This window comes from Odontesthes bonariensis, chromosome 19, assembly GCF_027942865.1.
Source record: "Odontesthes bonariensis isolate fOdoBon6 chromosome 19, fOdoBon6.hap1, whole genome shotgun sequence".
Classification (NCBI taxonomy): Eukaryota; Metazoa; Chordata; class Actinopteri; order Atheriniformes; family Atherinopsidae; genus Odontesthes; species Odontesthes bonariensis.
The window spans coordinates 11,739,874-11,762,844 of NC_134524.1; the positions used below are offsets into that span (position 1 = coordinate 11,739,874).

Here is a 22,971-nt window from a genome sequence, read left to right on the forward strand (position 1 = left end):
CCGACCAAAACAATAGCCTCTTCTTCTTTGTCCTGCTTTTACTCAATCTATTCTTACCGAGATTACGTTACCTGTTGTTTTCTGAGCATTTCGTATATGAAGGTCACGGTCTTTTGGTCTCGAGAGATGTGATAGCCATTCTTACACAGAGTGATTTTTACAAGGAGGCGTTAGAGCAGCAGAAACACTCAGCCATGGGATTCACCTGTCAGCTGTACTTAAGCATGTGGGATATAACACGAGATGCTGTGATGGTAAAGTAAAGGCACACACGTCTTTCCTGTTATATCCAGCCACTGATGGCTTCATGTATCCCTGTGCCTTGAAGGTAAGTAAAAAACAAAAGCATTAAGAAATATAGATGGATGGATGGATGCCCGTGTTTTAAAACCTCTCAAGCCTTTCAGAACTAATCTTAATTTCAACCTATCATGTCATTGCACGATGCTGAGCTGGGCTTGACATTTTGGCCATATTTCATTGCCCTAAACTCATTCTGTAGAGTAAAAGCAAAAGGACAGACAAACCATTTCAAAGAAGAACAATGTGTGGCTCAGCACTAACGTTTTTAAATCTCCACACGTCTGTGTTTAAATTGTACATTGCAGAGTTTGGAGATTTAACTAAGCACAATAACTCAACTCAATTCCCAAAGCATTCGCCAACCGCCCAACTGCACAGCACTTTTGGAAAAAAGAGACACACAGGTAACTGATTTCTCCACTGACAATGCAAGGGGAGAAAAGCTTGCTCTACCATTCCAGCCATCTGGAAGTCTGGCTCAGACTTGCGGCTGATGTGTAACTTTTAATTGGAAAGACAGTGGTGGGAGACAGAGGAGTAGGAAGGAATGATCCCAGAGGATAGACAGACGGTGCCTGCCGCCAGATGGACAACCTGAGCTTGCTGGTTTGCTCCCCATTTCATTCGTTTGCCAATATGATGTCTGTTCTGGTTTACAAAGAGGTTGATGGAGAGTTGCGGTTTGGCTGGAGGCGTCACAAATACTCTAAAATGCTGCGATTTTCAGACAAACGGAGTTAGGCTGGGGCAATGTTTAGATTTAGGCTTGGAAGGTGTGACACCAGACATTTCTTTGGTTTTCATCAAGTCTTTTCAGTTATCTCCGTCTATGAGATTATGATGGTTATAGTGATTCTCTGTAAAGATAGTTGATTGCCAACTGATTGCAATTGTTGATCTCAATAGTGACAATTAGGTCAAATCCAATCCTAATTATAAGTCCTTTAAGCCCATTTAGTTAAAAAAAAAAAGCCTTTAAACTATTTAGTGTTTGCAGAGTGATTTCAGAGTTATTTTGGACTAAACTTGATTTAGTTTTTGACTTTGCTTTGATTAATTAATGGACAGTATCACCTTTAAACATAAGCTATTCAGCTAACGATGAGAGGAAAATTAAATCATTTTGGTGAGTAAAGAAACATTTATATAGGTTAGCCTATATGTTTAGCCTGATAATAAAACTAAACTAATTTAGTTCATAAGTTGGATGGATGGATACTTTATTAATCCCGAGGGAAATTTAAGGATCCAGTAGCTTATACAGAATACACTGATTACGAATCAGAATACAACGTGTGTAAGGCTAATTCTGCACTAGGCCACTGTATTAAATTGTTTCAGCTTATCTTGGAGTGATTTGCCAGTCTTTTTAAGTGTTCGATATATTAGATATATCATACCGTAGGTCACTCTCACGTGCACAGTGCTGTTGCGACACTGATGTTGCACTAATTTGCCCATTAGATTCACAATCACCCGCGGCAGCTTTAAACACATTTTGAGTGTTGTTTCATAAAAGTTAAAGTGCTCAGGTGCTTAGGGGTATACACACACACACACACACACACACACACACACACACACACACACACACGCACACACGCACAAAAAACTAGAAAATGCAAAGTACCAGCAAACTTAATTCATATAATATAAAATATGTTAATATTTCATTTACCTAGAGTTGTTTGAAATTGAAATTCATTTGTCAGCTGTTAAATGACTCAACTCCACCCTCACGAGAGCCCTGGAACCTACAGGAAACTCAAGGGCTGTGAAGGTGAAAGGGTTTGCTGTGACTGGGATAAAGAGTTTTGCTAGTTAGAATTCAAGTTGAAATATGAAATGTGTAACCTGAAACCTTGTGGAGTCTCTCCTCCCCTCCCTCCGTTCACCAGTCTCTATGTATGTTTGTCTTCATTTCACACCTCTCTCACACAGCATGTTCATTTTTCACTACTATTGCCTGTCTGCTGCTCCCCACCTATCAGCCCAACCTCAAACCCCTTGACTTGGGAATTCAATTTGTGCTGTATGTTTCATTTCTACTCCCATTTAAATGTATTTCATGTCGGCTGCTTTTAATTAACTCTCAGGATGTGCGACAATGAGAGGGGGGAAGACAGAGAGATAAAAAGCCCTCACATCCGCCAATGAGTTATACTGGCAATCATTTACCACTTAGACAGTAGTGAAGAAGCCCCCTGTTCGTTGCCCTGGCAACCAGGGCCCTGGTGATTGATTCCCTGCCAGTGTGGCATCGCTGCAGGGAATAGAGCGCGTGAGCTTAGCATGCTTGCTACATCTTTCTAATTAAAATGGGATTACTGAGTCATCGTCGTTGTATGTTCAAACAAATGCAAGGCTGTGAAAAAAAAAAATCAATTTTGCTAAATGTCAAGGCTGTTAAATACAACTATGGATAAACAAACATAAGCAAGCTCCATACACTGATATGGACACCCTGAGCACGCCGTACATGAAAGACGCGCTTCCATCTGATTTGCATGTCTGAGTTGTCGATTGACGGCGTCGGTGCACCCCTCCATCCAGGAGTCGAGCTTGATTGACGGCGCATACGTAATGTTATGTAGCACAAATCACTATACGCAACAATTAGTGTGTTTGTTGCTGTCTGCTAATCAGAAAATATTCTTCAAATTGAAGCTTAATGTACATCTTAAATGAACAACGGTTTCTTAATGTAATTGGATTAGGCAAGCCAATCATATCTGTGTAGTTTCTACTGTTGTTTTTCAAAGTGCTGTGTGCGGAGGGGCTAAATATTCTCCCATACACAGAGCTGCTTGATTACTTCAAAATATGCTGTGGCTGTTTTTGTTTGGGTATGCGGACACTAAAATATGACTATACAGATAGATAAGTGAAAAAAAAAAACTGAATGCAGTGTGTTTTGGAAGCGTTTTAGAAAATGTGCTAATCTAGTAATACTTAATGCAAAATATTCTAGCAAAATTTATGGGTTATTTTTCTGCTTCCTTTCCTTTCATAGATGTACATTATTCAAGGACAAAGTACAGCTTTTCACATCTTTTTTTCTCGTGGTAATTGTGTGCTTTTGAACCAAATTCTTTGTTATTTATCATTTGTAGCATGTTGTTGAAACCACTGATAACCCCAGAGTGTCCCCAGAGCGTCTGAGCATGAAAGAACCAAGAATAGAGAGTGCAACCTTGTGAATGAGCAAAAACAAAAAAGACATGAGTGTGGCATAGAGAGCAAAAGAAAAATTAGGTCTCGAACGTGGTTTTCAGATTTCAATCCCAAACGATGTAGTTACTAAGGTGTAACTGGCATAAGTTAGTGCCTCAAGCCTGTTCCCAAGCAGAGCTCTTTGGCACTGGCTGTGTGGGATGTGTCATTACAGCAAAGGTAATAATAGGCCAGGGAATTTATAATGTGATGCTTTTTACGTTCCTTTGAAAGGGTGCCTGGGAGCCTGAGACTGCTGGCAGGAAAAAACAAAAAAAACAAAAGGAGAGAAATTGCCTTTTGGTTGTAAACAACAGCTATTATTGGCAGATATGTCACGCCGCTGAAACATACAGTATATTCAACCTCTTGTGAAAGACCTCTGGAATGGAACACACTTTCATTTCACCCATATCGAAATATGGAGCAGGTTTACCCGCAGACGGGGGTGGACCAAGAGCACAGCATACATCCACTATATCATCACATGGTTTTTACAGGGCTCTCTGGGGCTAACAAACTACTCTCTGAGATGAAAGTGCAGTTACTGCCTTATGAAACTGAGCGCCAGATTAGGCATCAATCACTTTCACCTTTCTTTTGCCCTTTCAATCTTTACCTAGATTGGCTACCTGGCTTTTGTGTGCTCAGCAACCATGCGATTTTTCTTTTTTTTTGCTTTGCCTTGTATGAGAAATATGAGAACATAAAAGTTTCTGATTGCACTTTGAAGTGAGACACTCCAGGCAAAAAAAAAAGTCAATTTTGAGATTTGTGGCTTTGTTTTTTCTTTTGTACCATGTCTTTCAGACTTATAAAAAGAGGGTGCCCCAAAAATCAGCTAGGTGTCTATTTTTATTCTACATTCTGTGTATTGGACAAGGAACATATTAAAATTCGTATGAGCTCTAAATTATCCTTGTTATATGGCACATGGTGCTGTGGAGTGCTGAAAAAATGGGCACCACAGCCATCTGAGCAGATGCGTCCTCATCACATGTATATTTGTATTATTAAAGGATTGTAGAAATGTAGTAACTGAAATCATCTTTTAGCTTATGGCCTGCTTTTATTTGGTGGAGTTTGGTCGACATATTTTACAGTCTTAAGTGCAATAACTTTACGCTCAGAATTCACATTCATATTACTATTCTGAGGACAGAAATTCTGCTTCTGCCGGGTTAGATTAAATATCAATGGCTCCAAATGCTCATAAACTACAAATTTAAACATTTATCACACTCAAAGCTGTGCTCTGTTGCAGAAATCTTGTCTGGCGGCTTCCACTGGAGCCCGTTCCCACGGGGTGGTTGCAGATCTTGGCTTGCAGGCTGTAATGTAGCATTGCTGGAAAAACTAGCAACATGTAGCTAGCTTGTCGGAGCTGGGAATAGCTTTAAGTCAGTTGGCTCAGAGATGGAGCATTTTCCTCACGGGTACTTTACTCACCAACGCTAAACATAGAGCTTGCAATCCCAGTTCTCCGGGACTCTACATTTTTTTTCAGACATGAGCAGCAGAATGGGGACCCTACTACAACCAACCCAGGTGTTGTTTTTTTTCCACAAATGTAATTCCAGTGCCGGCTTAGAGACTGAGACTAAATTACAACCAGTTCTTTGTGTTTCAACTGCCAAAACACCGGTTCCAGCCCCAAAAAACTGGTTCTACAGCAGCAACCAACTCTTTGCTTAATGTTCCTCTCATTATCTTAAAGCTTTATGTTTTAATGTTAGCAGTCCCGTTAGTGAATGCCGCCCCATGTGTTGCATAGAGCGGTATTCACGGTCACTACTTTCAACTAATTATATAGATAAATTGGAAAACATTGTTGAGTTTATATTACCATTAGCTGGTCTTGATATACCTGGCAGCTTGAAAAGAACACAGTTAAGTGTTGTAAAAAAAGAGCGGCGCTCACGTCACACTCGTCAATTGAGGACAACATTGTTCAGTCCAACATTCAGAAACTATGAACCCTTTCATGCACAACACTGGTTAAAATGACTGTACCGTACAGCTGTAGTGTCTTAACTTTTCTGAATCACATTCAGTAAGCTCTCTTCTGCATTAACTTCATGCTTTTTACATTGCTTTGATTAACACACCATCATCGTTTTTCATCTCGAGCAAAAGTACTGCTTCAGGTTATAATTGCTGCATCAGGCAACAGTTTTTAGATGGCCATAATTAACACATTCACTGGATTAGCTGCCATGATAGTGACTACAGCCATTTTGATGTCCTCTCCTCCCCCTGATGAAGTCTACTCATGGATAAACGTTAGCTTACTAGCGCCTCAGAGCTGTTTGGGGGGTTGTAGCCCCTCGCGGCGTTATATCTGGAGATTCCGGACAGTACAGATACTGCTCTGTGAATGGTTATGTTGCACTGTCAGAGCTGTCTCTCGAGATCAAACCCTGCAAGTTCCCGCCAAACGGGGTAAAAGGAAAGAAATGTCTATATAGCCTTGTAGCCATTTCTGCATTTACTCAAGTCTGAGCAGGGATCACAGGAATGGGAGCCGGAATTCTCCTAGTGGCTTAACTGGCTGAAGGAGAATAGCAGTGTATGTTTTTTCTTCTTCTTCTTCCCTTTTGGGGTGTGTGTTAAAAATCACACATACGTGTGCGCGAATGGCGTCGGGTTCGCTCTCCTCTTGAGAGCAGAAGAAAACCATCTGGGATTGTGTTTGTGTTAAGCAAAGTGCAACGGTTTTTCCTGTCTCTCATTCACACCGACGCCTGGCATCATGCGGGGACTAATGTGGAGTCTAAATCTGGACCTTGTTGATAGAAAATGGCACGGTCACACTGTTCAGCATGTGACTCTCGCAAACCCCAGTGCAGGCGGTGGTGCTAATAGATAATTGCCAGTATAATCAGAGGTGACATGTTGAATCATGTTGCACAAAGAGCCAGTCACTTGGTTTCCAAATTGCAATTGTTATACAAATCTTTTCCTGAACAGTCCTTTTTTCCTTTTCAGGTGGGTTGCATGGACAAATTTCTTGAATTTCTTGTCTTGAATTGAAGATGAACTTCTTTTAGTTTAACACAATCTGCCAAGTTGATGAAATCCAAAAATGTGTCGTATAACTGCCATTTAAATAATGAAACTAGACCTGTCACTACTTGTATTATTATATCTGCAACGGCATAAAATGTTTATTTACACTGCACTGCGTAGATGAAGAGCAAGCGTTCTTGCCTTTTTTGTGAACTTTTGTCCCTGGATAGCACCAATTAGCATGCTAAACTTTCCGTCTCTGCTCCCTCAGAAACATCAGACCACTTTTAGAGACACACACCCTCATCATAACAGTTTTTCATGGACTCACACCACCTCCCTTCGCCTCCCACTCATCCTGCTGATTGGAGTTGTCAGGAGTCAGAGGGTCACAGCAGAGGATGTCAATATGACTCGCTAACAGACACAGAAGCGCGCTCACACACACACACACACACACACACACACACACACACACACACACACACACACACACACACACACACACACACACACACACACAGTAAAGTCATAATAGGAAGAAGCAGACAAAATGACAGACAGTAACACAGTCGTAACTTAAGTGTGTGTATAAACACACCACACAGTCACCCCATCATGTCAGGGGCATCAGCTCAATCTCCCACTCATGGCAGCCTTGTACGGCAACGTAAGTAGAGAGCGTTCAATTCATATTAATTATTCATCAGTCAACTGCCTTGATTTCAGTGATTGGATGTACCCTCTACCACCTACTGACTCCTACTCCCACTTCCCTCTGTCCCATGGGAAAGCTCAGTGTCCCCATTTGGCTCTTAGAGCTGTTTAGTTTATTGTGTTTATGTGTCCGTGTGTCTTCATGCATATTAAACAGTACAGTGATAGGTTTTCTGGCAGTTATAAGTCTTTTAGGAAAAAATAGAGGACATGTGATTGGATGCAGTAGACTGGGAAGAAAGCAAACTTTTTGCCATCTTTTGGCCACATTTGTCGGTAGTGATGACATCATGAAGGGCGAAGGAGGTGCGTTCAAGGTCATTTGACTGTTGTGTAAAATAACGGCCAGTTTTGTATTCATCACTTGATCATTTGTCCTTTTTTAAAACATTTTTTATGGAATGTAGATCTGTGGTTGACATAAAGACAAAGTAATTTACAAGGTTATTTTAATTACTCGGCAGGCAAACATACCAAGAACTTGTTGAGACATGCTTCATGAAAAAGACGATTTTCTTCTTTTCTCTTTCTTTCGTCATGTTTTCGGAGAACTAGGCACCAATCAAGGACGATGTCACCTTCGGATCTGTTTTCAGAAATCTGCGAACACAAAGAAACCAGCTGATGTAGAAAAGAACCCACGATACATAGTATTTCAATCAAAAGCCATGCAGACATTCAATTAAAACCTCTTTAAATTGCAGATACCTGGATCACCATCCTTGTGTTTTTCATACCTCCTGGGTCTGTTACAGTTAGCTTCAGGTAAATGGTGAAACCACCAGCAGGCACCTTCTCACTAACAGTATGCTCATCAGGGGCTGCGTGGCACACCTCAGCTGAAAGCAAGAGACGATTGTTTGACGAGACATGGGCTCGACTATCTTTATCTGCAACCATAAGCGGACAACCACATGCGGAAGCTCACAGGCAGTTTGCATACAAATTGTTTTAGGCACCTGTCATCCTTTATTATAATTAGCAAGTGGACGTCTAAATAATTGCCATCAGGCTGTGGCTGCTGTATCAGTGTTGCCCCATCCCTCGCCTTTAGTAGTAGTATTATTTAAAGGGCTGGCGCGCCTTCACAAAGCAGAGCCCTCAGCAAAGTCTTGAGCTGCGTGTTCGGTCCACGACAGCATCTGGTGCACTGAAAATAATGAACTGACACAAGAGGGTTTGGTGTTGGGTTCACCATTTGCTTTGTCCACACTTGTCCCTGACACACACAAACACTCATTTGCACGCACATACAGGCGTCTTTTGATCATAGCTGTGGCGCTGCCAGGAGAGATGGAGGGAGAAGGAGGTAACACACTCATCCCAGGGGGATTTGGGGATGGTTGTAAAAGAAAATGAAGCAGATGGGGCTCCCTTGGAAATAAAATGAAAAGGCGCTTTTGAGGAATTAAAGTGGTATGGTTGAGTTAGAGCACTTTTGCAAATTTAAAACAGACAACGGGCTTAAACAACTGAAAGAATGATCATTTTACAATTCTTCATGACTGTACAAAACCACGTGCTATTTTAACTAAATGAATTGTAAATGTTTACATACACTGTAAAAACTGCTTGAAACGTGATAATTACCTTAATCAGGAAAAGTTGTGACCTTTGATAAGCTTTTATTTCACTGCAGACAGTATTAATCAAAGATATATCATGTTTTGTCTCATTGGCTTTACTTCATTTTGTAAGATACATTCATTTTTGCCTTCTAGCTCTGAAACACATTCCAAAAGTTGGACAGTGGACCTTTATCAAACTTTACAAAATACTTTACTACACTGAATAAAAAAATAAAAGAAGGCGAGGCAAGTTTATTTGTACAGCACAATTCAACTACAAGGCGATTCAAAGTGCTTTACAGATACATTAAAACAGTAGAAATAAAAAGCATGATTTAAATTTTAAACAAAAAAGAAAGAAATAAGAACAATAGATAGAATCAGATAAAATCAGTAGTTAAAATGTGATTAAGTTTTGAAACTCAAGCTTCAGATTAGGAGAAGAAGCCTCATGCTAACCTTGTTCAGGAGTGGTATCGATACAGGTTAGGAGGCATCTTTGATGGTGTCAGTATCGGTATTCCGTATATTTTTATTGAAGAAATGGATGAGAAAAAGAATCATCCAGACTGTTATTTGGAACAAGTCCCAAAGTCAGGTTTCGTGATAGCACAGGGTTGTGTCATTCATTCATTTTCACTGTTCTGATGGCATCATACAGGCTTCGTTGTGGACAAAGAGTGTATGGGTAGCAGACTGGCCCGGCTGCAATCCTGACAGTCCCCAATAGAGTGTGGGGAGAAATTTTCTAATGTCATAGACAGCAGCATGTGTATTATGCGTAGCATCCATTTCTGCTTCTACTGTTTGTCTGTAGGTCAAAATGTCGGTGAAGTGCTGTCATGCTTTTGTGAGAATGTGTCAGAACTGAGTTTTCTGCTATAAAGAGCTGCGCTCCAGGGCCCGTGAGAGCTATCCTGGAGTGTATCGCCAGCCGTTGCGTGACGACTTGACTCACACTTGTCGTTCTTCCTTCTTCCTCTTTCCCCCCCGATTAGGCTGCACTGTGGAGAGATGTGTCAGGATCACACATGCACATATACTTGCGGACAGCATAATCACAAGGAGTTCTTGCCTGTGGGAAGACCACAGGCTTGTCTCAGCCAACCCCCTCCATCAGAGACTTCTCTGTAGCTTTCCTCTGATTGGATGGTTTGTGATGCTCAGTTTACAACAAAATTATGGAATCATCACTCTTGGAAGATGTTCATTCAGGTTTTACATCTGTGAAAAATGAAATAAAGCAGACATGACACAAAACTGTTTCATTTAATAGCTGAGTGTAATTATCTAGCTTTGTAAAACATGCCCCGAAATTATTATTATTTTTTCAGATGAGGTAAGTGAAAAAAAAAATCTGAATTATATGCAATCTGCAATAAATACCTGCACGGGTCTAATTATGTCCATGAGTCTGCAGTTAAGAGATTGCTTGCAGGGTTAACAAGCTGTTTCACCTGGCTGATTGGGAGGAAACATGGCCCGAACACGAGAGCTGTCAGTGGAAACAATGGAAGGGGTTATTAAACTTTTTAAAGAATGTAATTCAACTCGGAATTTGGCAAAAGATGTTGGACGCTTCCAGGCAGCCGTGTCAAAAAAAGGGAGAAGGGACAAAGTAAATGGGAAGGCTGAAAAAGGGATACATACAGCATGACCAAGGAAGACGTCAGAGTGTCGGGAAAGAAAACTCTAAGCAATATGCTTTGAATGGAAACTGTACAACAAAAGAAATGAAAAAATGGGCAGAAACAGGAGTCAGTGTTGACCAGACTGTAAGAAACCAACTGAAGGAGATGGGATTTACATCAGTGGAGGTCCAATGAAACATGTAAAGAAGCTAATTTGCTCAAATTGATGATATCGGGTTGATGTCAAATAAAGGACATGGGGAGATGGCAGTTATTACCTCTACAGTAAATATACTGGTGGACACTGAAAATTTGGACAATTTCCTCATTTAATCAATCAAAGAGAAGTTTGGTGATGCTGAGGTCATTTTTCAGGATGATCATGCGTCTTGCCACCGATCAAAATGTGTTCAGCCTTTTTTTCTTTGGGAAAGACATATCAACTCAAAGACACGGCCAACAAACAGTCCAGATCTTAACCCGATTGAATATTTATGGTGGAAAAAGACTCCACCCTGCAGAGCTGATCTGTCAACAAAAGAGTTGAAACCTGATTCATGAAGAATGTTGATTTTCCCCTTGTGAAATCCATAATTTTTTTAGGCTGTTCAGCTGTTAAAAAAACTAATTTTTAGTCATATTTGTTTTATTTTTTAATAAAATAAGCAGAAAACTGAACGTACATCCTACAAGTGTGGTGATTCCATAACGTTTACCAGAGGTTGCAGTTCAGTAATAGTTGTTTCCAGAAATAGTTTTTTCCAGAAAAAAACATCTCCCGGGCTTTTTAATAACACCCCGCACCCCATACTATACACACACACACACACACACACATTCATCCCCCCCCCCCCCCCCCCCCACCACACTTCCCCCTCACTCAATGTTATTCTATAGGCTGCCTCTGTCGCACTCACGGCTTTCTTTGTTGTTATCTCAGAGCACAGTTGTGTCAGCATGTCTGTGTGCGTGCACTCATGCTTGTTTGTCTTTGCCCTCTATTTTGCTGATTTGTCTGACACGTCCTGAAAAGGCCCTGCTCGGAGAGACATGACCAAAGCCCAGCTCTGAGTGCAGTTGTGTCTGTAGAAATTACATCCTGCACAGAAACAGACAGGACTCAGTTTGGACTGTATGTAGTTTCCCCTGAGAGGACTAACCAAATTCCTGTTCTACAAACTCCTATTATGAACTGAGCTGCAGGTTAAAAGGAACTCATTCTAGTTCTATTCTTCAGGCTCCTTGGTGAGGTTTCATTACTCACAAAAGACACGACATTTTGCTGGAATCTGTCTACAGTGTCATTAGATTGTAAGGGTCGTTGCTGCTCAGTGAGCAACTTGTCCAGCCTGATCTGTTTTTTTTGTTGTTTTTTTTTTGTTGGCTATGCTGCCTGCGCAGCAAGCGCTCTCCATGGTGCTGACTTAGATGGAGCAAACTGGCGCTGTCCATGGTAGGATCATCACTGGTCCTATTTCAGTTGGTGCTTGCTGAGCCGCAACTGACTGTTCGCTTTTGTCTGCTCTTCCCTTTGTGCTACCTCATCTGTTTCTAGCAGAGCTCATGTCATCCGCAGTGCTAATGCTGCTGGTTCGGGCCGTGATGCAGTATGAGCTACCCAAGCAGAGTCAGTGCCTGCCACAGATTATAAGCTGCTAACTGCCACTCTGGATCCATTTTTGAACGCCCATCTCATATCCTGCCATTTAAATGGGCATCAGGAGGCAGATTTGTCATTGCTTTTGCTAAGGGGCTCCATCTCTGTGCAGACACAGGGGTATTTTCCTGAGGTGCAGTGAGGATTGTCTCTGTTCAGTATTTTGACTCGTTGTCTGCTGCAGCAGGGTGAATGTCACTGGGGGTCTAGCAGTGCACAGCAGTTTCGCTTGAATGAATTTTTCACTGTCTCTTCCCGTGTGGTCTAATCAAGCCTGGGGCAGACAATTCATCTCAGTTTTTTTGCTTCTTCTCTATTTAAACTTCTCCGATGTCCACCCTCATTTTCCATGTTAAGCTTAGTGAAACATCAAAGTAATACATTTTTTTGTTATGATTAATACCTGGTTTGTACTATTGTCATTTGTAATGTAATCCATCAGCTTCTGTAGACCTGCTCACAATCACTTAGCTAATTTGGTTCTTCTCTCAATCATTTCTCATCATTTTGTTCATTTCAGTCAGCTGATGACAGCCAATCCCCAATAAATGCGTGTGCCGTGTTCCACTAGTGGTCCACCTATTAGTGGCCCAACTTAGAGTCAAAACTCAGAGATGAATTTGAAAAATGACAAGTCAAGAATAACATTCATAAGCCTAATATTGTTCAAGCTGTTCAGTCCAAGTGTTATTTTTGTCATTGTACTTGTTTAGACGGTGCTTCTGTAAGTTCTTTGAATAAATTAGCTTTGAACATATGGGCACTGTGAAGGAGGGTTCACTTTGATCTAATTCAGTGAGGTTGCTTCTAAAGATATGAGGGCATACCTAAAAATAGTCAACTTGTATAAGAGAGGTATCATTCCAGACAGGAATTTAGGGCTATATATGAGGATGATTAGACCACCTATCTAAGAAAATCAGCAAAACTGCAACGGTTAACTGATCATTTTGAAGTTGCTTATTTAACAGGCATATCATCCTGGGAGTGTGGGCATAATAGCTCCCTACATAAATGACACTCCTTCACATCTGTCTCCCACATGCAGACGCTTCTACATGTCCCTCATTTGGGTGACCAGGGAGCTGTTCTGTGCCAGTGCATCTCAGCACTCGGCAAATAAATTGGCATGTGAGCCAGCACATGGTGTGTAAGAGAACATGGTATCGGTGTTCTGGCAGGTTACAAACCTATGCAAGGCCTGATGTTAATTAAAGGCTCTGCTCAGCACTTTTCAAATTAGATGTGATATGTTAAACAGGAGGGGTTTGCCATTAATGTGGTGCTCAGCGACACCTCTGACCCCGGTTCAGGGCACCCCGTCCTTGAGATATAATTGTGCTTACTTGAAGTGCTACAAGGAGGAGCCGGATGACAAAGTCTACCAAGCTTCTTTTTACCCATGCATTTCCCCTCTGAAAAGATATGCCGCTCACCCTTGCTTGGGTGTTTAGATAGCCACAGGAGGAATGCATTGGATTGCAACCATTCGAGGGTTACACCGAGTTAGCCCATTTTCACTTATCAAATGTTGGAAGCCTGATTTGAGAGGCTGCCAGCTCTCTGTCTCTTATGTTGTTTCAAATAGATTTTTTTTTCTTTCCCAGCTCCTGAAGCTAACAGTGTTTGGCAACATACCAAGATGATCCCAAATAAAGATATTTTATGAGATGGTTCAGACGACTAGTCTCCAGTGTGCAGCCCCAGTTATGTCGAGATCTCTCTCTTTTTGTCTGAACACACTTGTCCATCACACATGTACTCCACTTCCTGCATCCCCTTGTATTCACATCACATGACTGCTTGAGTAAACATTCAGAAACCAGTCGTTTATTTTTGTCAACAGTATTCCCTTTGAGCTGCAGAAAATGAATGTCTTTGACCTTAACATTTACATTTAGGTACGCAAAAACGATGAACTCGTCACAACGGTAAGCTTCCAATGACTGAATAACCTGTCACAACCAAGTCCCGAGTATTCCTACAGCTGCATCACCAGCTATCGAGCACTTTCCCCCAGCAGACAGCGCTTATCACTTGCAAAACCGTCAAATGGGAGCATGTTGATTTGTACACGAGAGTGACATGCTTCCTGCTATTACAGTATGTTGCAAGATGACAGAGTTACCCTGGAAGGGGACCAAGTCATGAGCAGAGGAGACACAGAAGTAGGTCAGCTCCTAGGCGTTTGTTACATCATCCATATTCATAAACAGCACACAGTTGTTGCAGAGTGAACTCACTCCAGACAGACCATTTATTCCGTTCATTGGGCCCTCTCTCCATTTAAATGTGATTACATATCACGATGACGGTATGAGCTGTGGACCCCGACCGCTGCATTGAATGTGACCGCTCTCACATGAATTGTGTATTATTATCTCACATTCATCTCAACTTCCATTCGATTGGTTTTAAAACGTCTAAAATATGTATAAAGAAATTATTTATGGAAACGATGTATTTGTTTTAGTAGGATGAGATGAAGCATGTTTGACCCGCTGCAGCTGGCCAGACTTAGCTTAGCTTAGCATAAAGACTGAAAACAAAGGAAACTGCTAGCTCATCTCTTTCCAAAGGGAATGAGATTTCTGTGTAAGTCTGTGTAAAAGAGATGAACATATGCACAGAATAGTCTCCAAAACTTTATTTGCACCTCATTTTTTCTTTTATTTGAAATAAACAAGTAAGTAAATAAATAGTTTTTATTGTTACAGGTGCTGATGTTTCAGGCAGGTATGTATAGCTGATTGGGAGAATGACCTGAAACTGTCTGGTTGACCCTGTCCTTTTTAACACGCATGCAAGAGTGACTTTATCTTCACAGCATTCTTCATCCGGTGGCTGGAAATATATAGTTCCAAAACTCAAGTACATGCGAGTACGATGAGACTTGCCTCCATCCCAAAGTACGAGTGTTGAGTAATGAAAGGGTTTCTTTGTTTTATGTTTTGCAGCTTCCTGTGTGACATTTTTTCCAACTGTTCCAGTTTGTGCATGCAGTCTGTGCTGCCTGTTGTTGGAACCAGGACCCTGCATGCGTTAGCTGGTCTCACTGTAGAGAGTGAACGTGTCCATGAGATGTGTCATCGTAACTGAACAAGAATAGATGCGTTCTTTCGAGAATGATTTTTTTTCCCTTGCATTTTCATAAACCACACAAGCGCTGTCCACACAACACGCAGCATGTCACAGCAGCGTTCGATGCACTTCCTCCTCACACACTTTTCATAACCTTTCACATTTTTCATGACTAAGTCTAATTTTGACAAACTGTGCAGTGAAGTGATCTTTGGCTTCCATCTTCGAGAGGTGTGGGGGTAGGATGTGGGCAGTTGCCTTAGAATATACCCTACTTTTTCCATATGTTGCACTATAAATGGAACATCGTGTGCAAAACACACATCATGCTGTACTGACGCTGAATTCGAACCAGCTGCTCAGAACATAAACCTGCATACGGGTAATTTCCGTAAAGACTTCGATTTAATCTGACTTGTTTTCGCAAACTAAAGAAGTTGAGTCCTGCTGATTTCAGACAGAATGCAGATTAATACAGCTTCTTTTACAGATTCTGCAGGTTTTGCATGGGTTAATGTATTCGGCTCAGCTCTTGTAAAAACTATTTGTGGCAGATTTGCTGCTCATTCACTTTAATTACAGCCTTTATTCAAAGCTGGGTGCTGGCTGTGTTTGAAAGCCATGGAAACATCAAATAAACCAGGCAATGTTATGTTAGCATGTGCAAGGTTACGAATGGCTCAAAAACAGTCGCCTTGGACATATATGTGTTGGACGAGAGATTTGTTCAGTTGGGCACGATGTGATTATTGTACCATGTTTCTCCTCTAGAGGCAGAAACAGATGATCATTCACGTGATCGGTCATGTGAGTGCAATTATCAGTGTGTCAGAACTTATTCAGAAAAGTTATTTCCATTTCCCGTGTAACCACACTTACTGTACATGATATATGGACATCATTTATTTTATTTCCCCTCCAGTTCCCAAGAATTAAAAGATGAAAACCTTGAGTTGCTTGTTTTTGCTCTGTGCCATCAGTCCCAAAATCGCTACTGTGTGAGAAAAATATTGTCTGTTTCAATCATTGATGTTAGTCATTTTTATTATTTGCTTGTCGTGCTGGTGCACAAAACGCGTCACAGCTTGCTTTTCCTCAGAAAAAGATAAACGTTACAGTTGAAACATCTGCCTGTATTCTCACCATCAGACCACATTATGTGTGGTCACTAAAGCCCACCATCTGCTGTGTTGGCCTTTATTAGTTGATGTAATGACATTTGGGCAGTGAATGCGTTCATTCTTAATTTCAATACAAACTCGCCGCGATGCTGCGCTTGTCCTTCATCCACTTTGGAGAAAAAGAGAGTTGCAGGAGAGCGTGGGAGAATGAATACAATCTGAGTCAGTCACAAGGCTATGAATTGCACTGATGGTTCAAAACATGATGCTATTTCTGCCAGCTACTGTTATTCACTCAACCCTAATACAATCAGACACTCCAGCACAACGATTATGCAGGGGGCGAGATTGACCTCTTCTCAACTCCCAGCAGCCTGTGCTACAGTTTCACAATCATTTGTGTGATTTGGACTGATTAAGAGAGGAACATTCAAAAAAATCAAAGCGTAGCTCTGGTTGTGTTTTCAATGTTTGTGTTATAGGTACACTTGGTGTCTGAACACGTTCCATTTAGGACTAATCTACAATTCATGTTGGTTAATGTCTGTAATTGGTATCTGCGTGAGACTAAAATGCAAAAATTGCAACTCTTTAGTAAAAATGACTTCTTTTCACCCCGGGGTAGTTGTGTTTGATGCCAGCAGGTGGCTATTGATGCTATCAGTAGCTCAGTTGATAATATTATGAAGGCCCCTTGAACATTCTGCCATAAACATTTCATTACACAAAATCCTTAACCTATATTTTAGTCGTCCTCTGCCTTCAGAGCAGGTTTGTCAGTTGAGGAGAAACACTGGAAAAAAATAGAGCCTGCGCAGAGGAAGGTGAGGGTGACAGGGAGACTCGGAGGAGCTCATGCTGAAAATATTGAAGCCAAGGAGAATGTTAAAGTCGAAATAAGAGGAGGAAAAAAAAAAGATGGTGGAGAGTTAAAGCATTTAGGACACACGGGAATCAACGTGGAGGGTGTAGCATGCTGCCAGTCTTTATTTTAAAGAGAAGACCTTTGAAAACAGACACCAACCAGCCTCCTACACGCGCCTGTTGGTTGACATAATCTTGCTAAAAGGTGTGTATTGCTGTGAGTATTTGGTTTGAGGGTGGCCTTGCTGCATTGCCTTTGTTTTGTTAAGCATAGTCACTGCGCACACACCACCGACTCGGGCTTCTTTTCTTGGAGCTGCAGAGGAATTGTCTCATCTATTGATCTACACGCATGTAAACAGAGTATCTTCGGTGTCTGGCTCAAGGTATGTATTCACTGGAGACTTCCAGCAGTAGGAGATGGCATATACTATACCACGTATTCCTCCTTTTCTATTTTTGTACACAGCCTCTGTGATTTAACAACCCTCTTGACAGCCTCAAGTGAAGTACTGTAGACTACCTGAAGAGGAGAATGTCTTACACCGGTCAGATTAGTTTCAATATGAAATCATTCGTCCCACATTTTCCTTGTGAATACATCTATTTTTTTTTATAGCTGATTTTATGCTGTATTTTTGTTGTTTTTATGTTGTTTTTTTGTTGTTTTTATGTAAAGTATAGTGTGGTGTTGAGTATTTAGAAAAAGCGCTTTTTAAATAAAATGTATTATTATTATCTAAACTGTAGAGAATTTATTTTTTCACAATGATATATATGACAGCTAATGATGCTATATGATGCTAACTATGATGCTATAACACCAACTGACCATTAGACTAATAATGTAATCTTGCAGTCACTGGTACACTGTACACTGGCTTTGGGTTCTGTAAGGCCTGACTGATGCAGAGACCATTGAGGAGGCTTTAGCTAACCTGTGTTCTCTGCTCTGAGTACTTCTATTCGCCTGGTTACCCTTCCGTCTCTTCAGCCCCCCCCTTCACCACGCCCTCCATATACAACTGGAATGCAGCAACGGGTCAGATGTCACCCACATGGGATTCTGTGTCTCCTCTTTGTCATTGCTGAGCTCAATGATTAGTGTGAGTGTGTGTGTGAGTGAAACAGGGCAAGGCAGGGCTGGAGAGAACATGTTTGTGTGTTAGATTGTGATTTTGAGGTGGTTTGGGGGTGGGTTCGGGAAATATTTGGTCTTGCTGGTGCTATAAAAATAGCCATTACAGCATGAAAAAAAAATAAAAAATCCCAGCTTGCCTGTTGGACAAACTCCGTCTGTATTAGGTTCAGCAAGAAATAGGTGTGGGGGGAAATGTGTGCATGCGTGTGTATGTGCGGGTGTTTGGAGGTGAGAGGGGCGCTCTTTAAAGGAAACCAGCTGAGACCACATGCAAGGAACATGCTAATTGGTATTCGGGCCAGTGCTGTCACAGCTTCCCACTTGGTCCTTACCACATGCACATTCCTTCCCGTTGCCACGGCGCCAGGCCCCAGTGAGATTCACTCTGACGTCAGCGATAAACCTGTCCACTTTCAGAAACGTCAGTGAATCCGCATGTCCATCAGCAATAAACAGGTAAATGGCCTTTTCAGCCTCTTCACTGAAATGCATTCTTGAATGAGCATCAGCTCCACAACAGATGATCGAATCAAACGTCACTATTTAATATACAATCATTGTAAATATTAATCATTTTTTTGAACTACTTGACTAATTTGAATTTCCCCCATTGGGGGATGAATAAAGTATTTTTCTATTCTATTCTATTCTATTCTATTAATGATTAATGTATTTTTTTTATAATTTCAGATTGCTTACCACCTGAATTGTTGAATTGTGTGGACAAGTTTATCACACTGTTTTCATATGTCCTGTCAACCAAGCAGACTGGTTAGTCACCAATTTTGAAGGCATAGACAGCAATTCAATGCAGACTTAAACATTGTCCATTTTTATTACATTTGAAGCTTTGAGTCAATGTGCTGGTGTTACTAGAATGCATTTTATCACCGTAATACTCCAGAAACTAAATTAAATTAAATTATATTTGATTTCATTTGAATGAAAATTAAACGAAAAGATACTTTGCTTTTCACAAACGGAAATTATAGTATTGCTTTACTTATTTTCTTTTTGTTTTCATAAGTAGTTAACTAATTATTCGTCATGAGCAGGAATGACCTTCTGTATGCCTCTTTGTTGCCTCTTAGAAGCCTCTGGCTGAATACATTATTGTTTCATCACTGTGTTGGTTAGAGGGTGGGTAGCATTGTCCATTATGTTCCAGCGATGGACAATGATTTTTTCATAGATGAATATGTTGTCCTCCACCACCTGGGCCTCATCTCCCAGTATGGGAGTGGAGTTTGCCTTATTCCTGGTCCTCCTTAAATCCACAATCATCTCTTTGTTTTGTTCGTGTTTAAGATGAGGTGGTTATTGACCAATTTCCTTGTGAATCACTGATACACTCAACAACTGCAGAGGTATCTGAGCTTTTCTGGAGTTGACAGGATTCCAGTTTTACCTGAAGTCTGAGGTGTAAAGAGTAAAGAGAAGAGTACAGTTCCCTGTGGTCCACCTGTGCTGCTGACCACCTTCTCAGAATAAAAAAAAAACCCTACAATTTCACAAACTGTGGTCTGTTTTGGCAAGTAGTCAATAATTGAGGTGGTTGTGGAGGCATCCAACAGTTCAGGCTGAATTGTATTAAAAACACTGGAGAAATCAAAGATCACGATCCTCACTGTGCTGCCTGCTTTGTCCAAATGAGAGTGGGCTCGCTGAAGCAGCTCCATGATGGCATCTTTAACCATTAACGATAGGCCAACTGCAGTGGGTCCTGAAAGGGGTTCATTTGCGACTCTCCAGAGGCCGGATGTATGTCTGTATGTACGCACAAAGGCAGAGATGTGTGTATGTTTGTATTTTTTACCAGATTTATAAAGGTATGTGTATATAGGGTTCTATTTTATAAATCTCAAAAATAAAAAAATACTGTATTTGCACATACACGAACTTGATTTCTACAGCCGGTTAAACTAAAAAAAAAGTGAGAAGCTATCAGCTTTGTCTGATGACCTCATCTCAGGGTTATATTACGATAAAATGTGTGCACACCTGGTCTGAAGAGTGCGTGAGGTCATGAATACCGGTTTCTGTGGAGGAAAAGGCCTATAACATTTTTAAATGTATGCATTATTTATGTATCTGGCTCCAGGATTTTCATGGTGCGGGATGTTAGGGCAACAGGTCTTTAGTCACTGAGGGCAAGTGGAAAAGGTTTATTTTTGGTGCCGGAACAGGGACAATGCATTTTCTGGAGAAAGTCTTTGGGATTGCCAAAAGTACCCATTCCTTGTCTCTTGCTAACTGCTAGGTTGAAGCTGAATCTAAAAGTGTGTGGAGAAGCTGCTGATTATCAAATGTCAACTATGAGATCTGATTGGCAGGTGATGTTGCTATGGTGATATTAAGTACAACATTCGTTCCCACTCTGACTGAAAACTTAATCAAATCGACTGAAACCAGAAAAAAAAAGACACAGTTGTGCCGCTCTGAGCACCCCGGTTGTGACATTTGTAGTGAAATATGTGGACATGCCGGTGAATTAAAAACGGAGTCCCTCCTGGTTTGCTCACATTTTGTCTTGGGGCTGTTGGTGGTGTTCCTGTTATTTTGGAGGCATCTTAAAAAATGCAGGACTGTTTGCCATGGAGAGTTCCACTGTGTGGGAGAAGACAGATTTTACTATGTTTTCAAGAAGGAATGACTCAGCTAGAGTAAAAACTGTGAATGCTGTTGCAGGTTAAATAGACTTTTTTGTTTTCTCCCACTCTGTTAAATATCAATATCAGTTCAAGTTTAATGCTGAACAGTCCACGCGTACATTTTTAGTGGAGACTTCAGATTGCAGATTTTAGAAGAAAGAATAGAATAGAAAAACACTTTATTCATCCCCCAGTGGGGGGAATTAATTAATACGTTTAATAAATAAATTAATACAAAATTTAGAGCTCATATTAAAGAGTTTCAGTCCACAACAACATCAAACAAATGATATTTGCAACTGTACTTGATACTTTATACACAGTGTTTAAAAAGATGACAGATTACAGGTGAAGAGCACACAGTATGTAACCTTTTGTCTGAGTTTTATTTCAATATCTGTCACATACTTCTTTCAACATAGCATTCTTCGGGTTGTGACGTTTTCAGTTCAAAACCTCTGACATAAAGACAAATAGAGTGAACGGAGGAGTGTATATTGATCCGACTTTTATCAAAAACCTGAACCAAAATGCATGCAAATGTTGCTCAGTGCCTGCTAGGCCGTGCAAACAGACGCATTAAATGTTGACAACAGTAACTTTATAGGTAATGAGATTTTGATTGATCAACTTCAGACCAAATAAATAACTTTTATCAGGGTTTATATTGCACTTCATGACTTGCATTAGTAGAATATCTGTTGCTGTTACAGTGATGAGTGGATTTCAATTAGCTCCGGCTTTCTACTTGTGTTACTGTCATACATTAAAGATACGTGTGTGACAAAGATACATGTAACATAGATGTATCTGCTGCCCTTACATTCCCTCTGACTTGTTTTCTTTTTCAGTCTGAGTTTGCACAATTTTAACTGTGAAGAGATTAATAAGCCTGCGTCTCTTCTCTTAACACACCTGAAAGTATTTTTTTTTTCCCCTGCTTTTGTGCTGCCTCGTTCCTCTCACAGTCCTACTTATCAGCCTATATTAAGAACCCACTGTTTGGCAACACACAGCTGCTGAGATGCAACAACTCTGCATTGTTAATTTTTCTGACCTTTTGTTTTGTCTAGCTGCAGAGTGGGAGGCTACCAATCTGAAGAAGGTAGAAGAAGCCTATGAGACAGTCAACATGGAAATAAGGTGAGGGGAAAATAAAGAATTACGGGAGGAGGTTAGCTTCTGTTGTCACACGTTGGCAGTCAAATCCTCAACAATTTGCACTTTTTGTGGATGACGCATTTGCTTCTCACATTGCTACTGTAAGCAGGGAGTCATGATAACCTGACCAGGACTTAAAATAGACTCCATTCTTCTCTGCTAAAGTAGTCTGGAAAGCTGCACAGTAATGAATTTGCACTGTGTGATACCTAAGGCTAATTTTAATGAAGAAAAACAAACTCTATTGGTTGCCTGCTGTGCTCTGCTGTGCTGTGCAGGCCTCTGTCCTACCTACTTTGCGCATAAGAGCGTCAGCCTGGATATGAGTTATCCAAAATTCTTTGTGGCATTTTGTTGAAACTTCTTGTTGTTTCTGGGATGACATAGCAAAATGATCTACTGATGTCAACAAAATAGCTGCATATTTTATTTACGGTGTTATAATTCATCCTCAAGAAGCCGTGTGGCATCCTGCTCAACTCCTTGCGATTCCTGAACATCACCATAGACTGTCACAGTCTAACATGCTTTACAACAGCTGAGAAGACAGGAAAGAAAAAATAAAAACATGAACACGTTTGAGTGCGAATTCCTGTTGCGCGCTCCCACTCAGATGTTTCCACCGAGCTCTGAGCCAGACAGTAATAGCTGACAAGAAGCTTTGGTGGCCCTTTGGGCTTGCAAACGGTTCATTACACTGAGTAGACAGGAGCGTTAAGCACAAAGGTCAAGATTTTTACCCCGTAAACAAATCCTTTCACCAGGCTAAAATAGGGAAAATTAGTTGGGATATTTTCATGTGATCTAGATCCTTGCTCTCATTCCTCTTGGTCAAATTTAACACTGCTATTTGT

General features: G+C 40.9%; 1 protein-coding gene across 1 annotated transcript in view; it reads left to right on the forward strand.

Annotated features, from left to right (window-relative positions):
• LOC142368422 (glucosidase 2 subunit beta-like) overlaps nucleotides 1-22,971 on the forward strand; it is a 132,852-nt gene that overhangs the window by 68,096 nt on the left and 41,785 nt on the right. Inside the window, exon 11 of the mRNA XM_075450578.1 lies at nucleotides 22,030-22,099. Within this exon, the coding sequence (XP_075306693.1) occupies nucleotides 22,030-22,099 (70 nt within the window). The remainder of the gene's footprint in view (nucleotides 1-22,029; nucleotides 22,100-22,971) is intronic.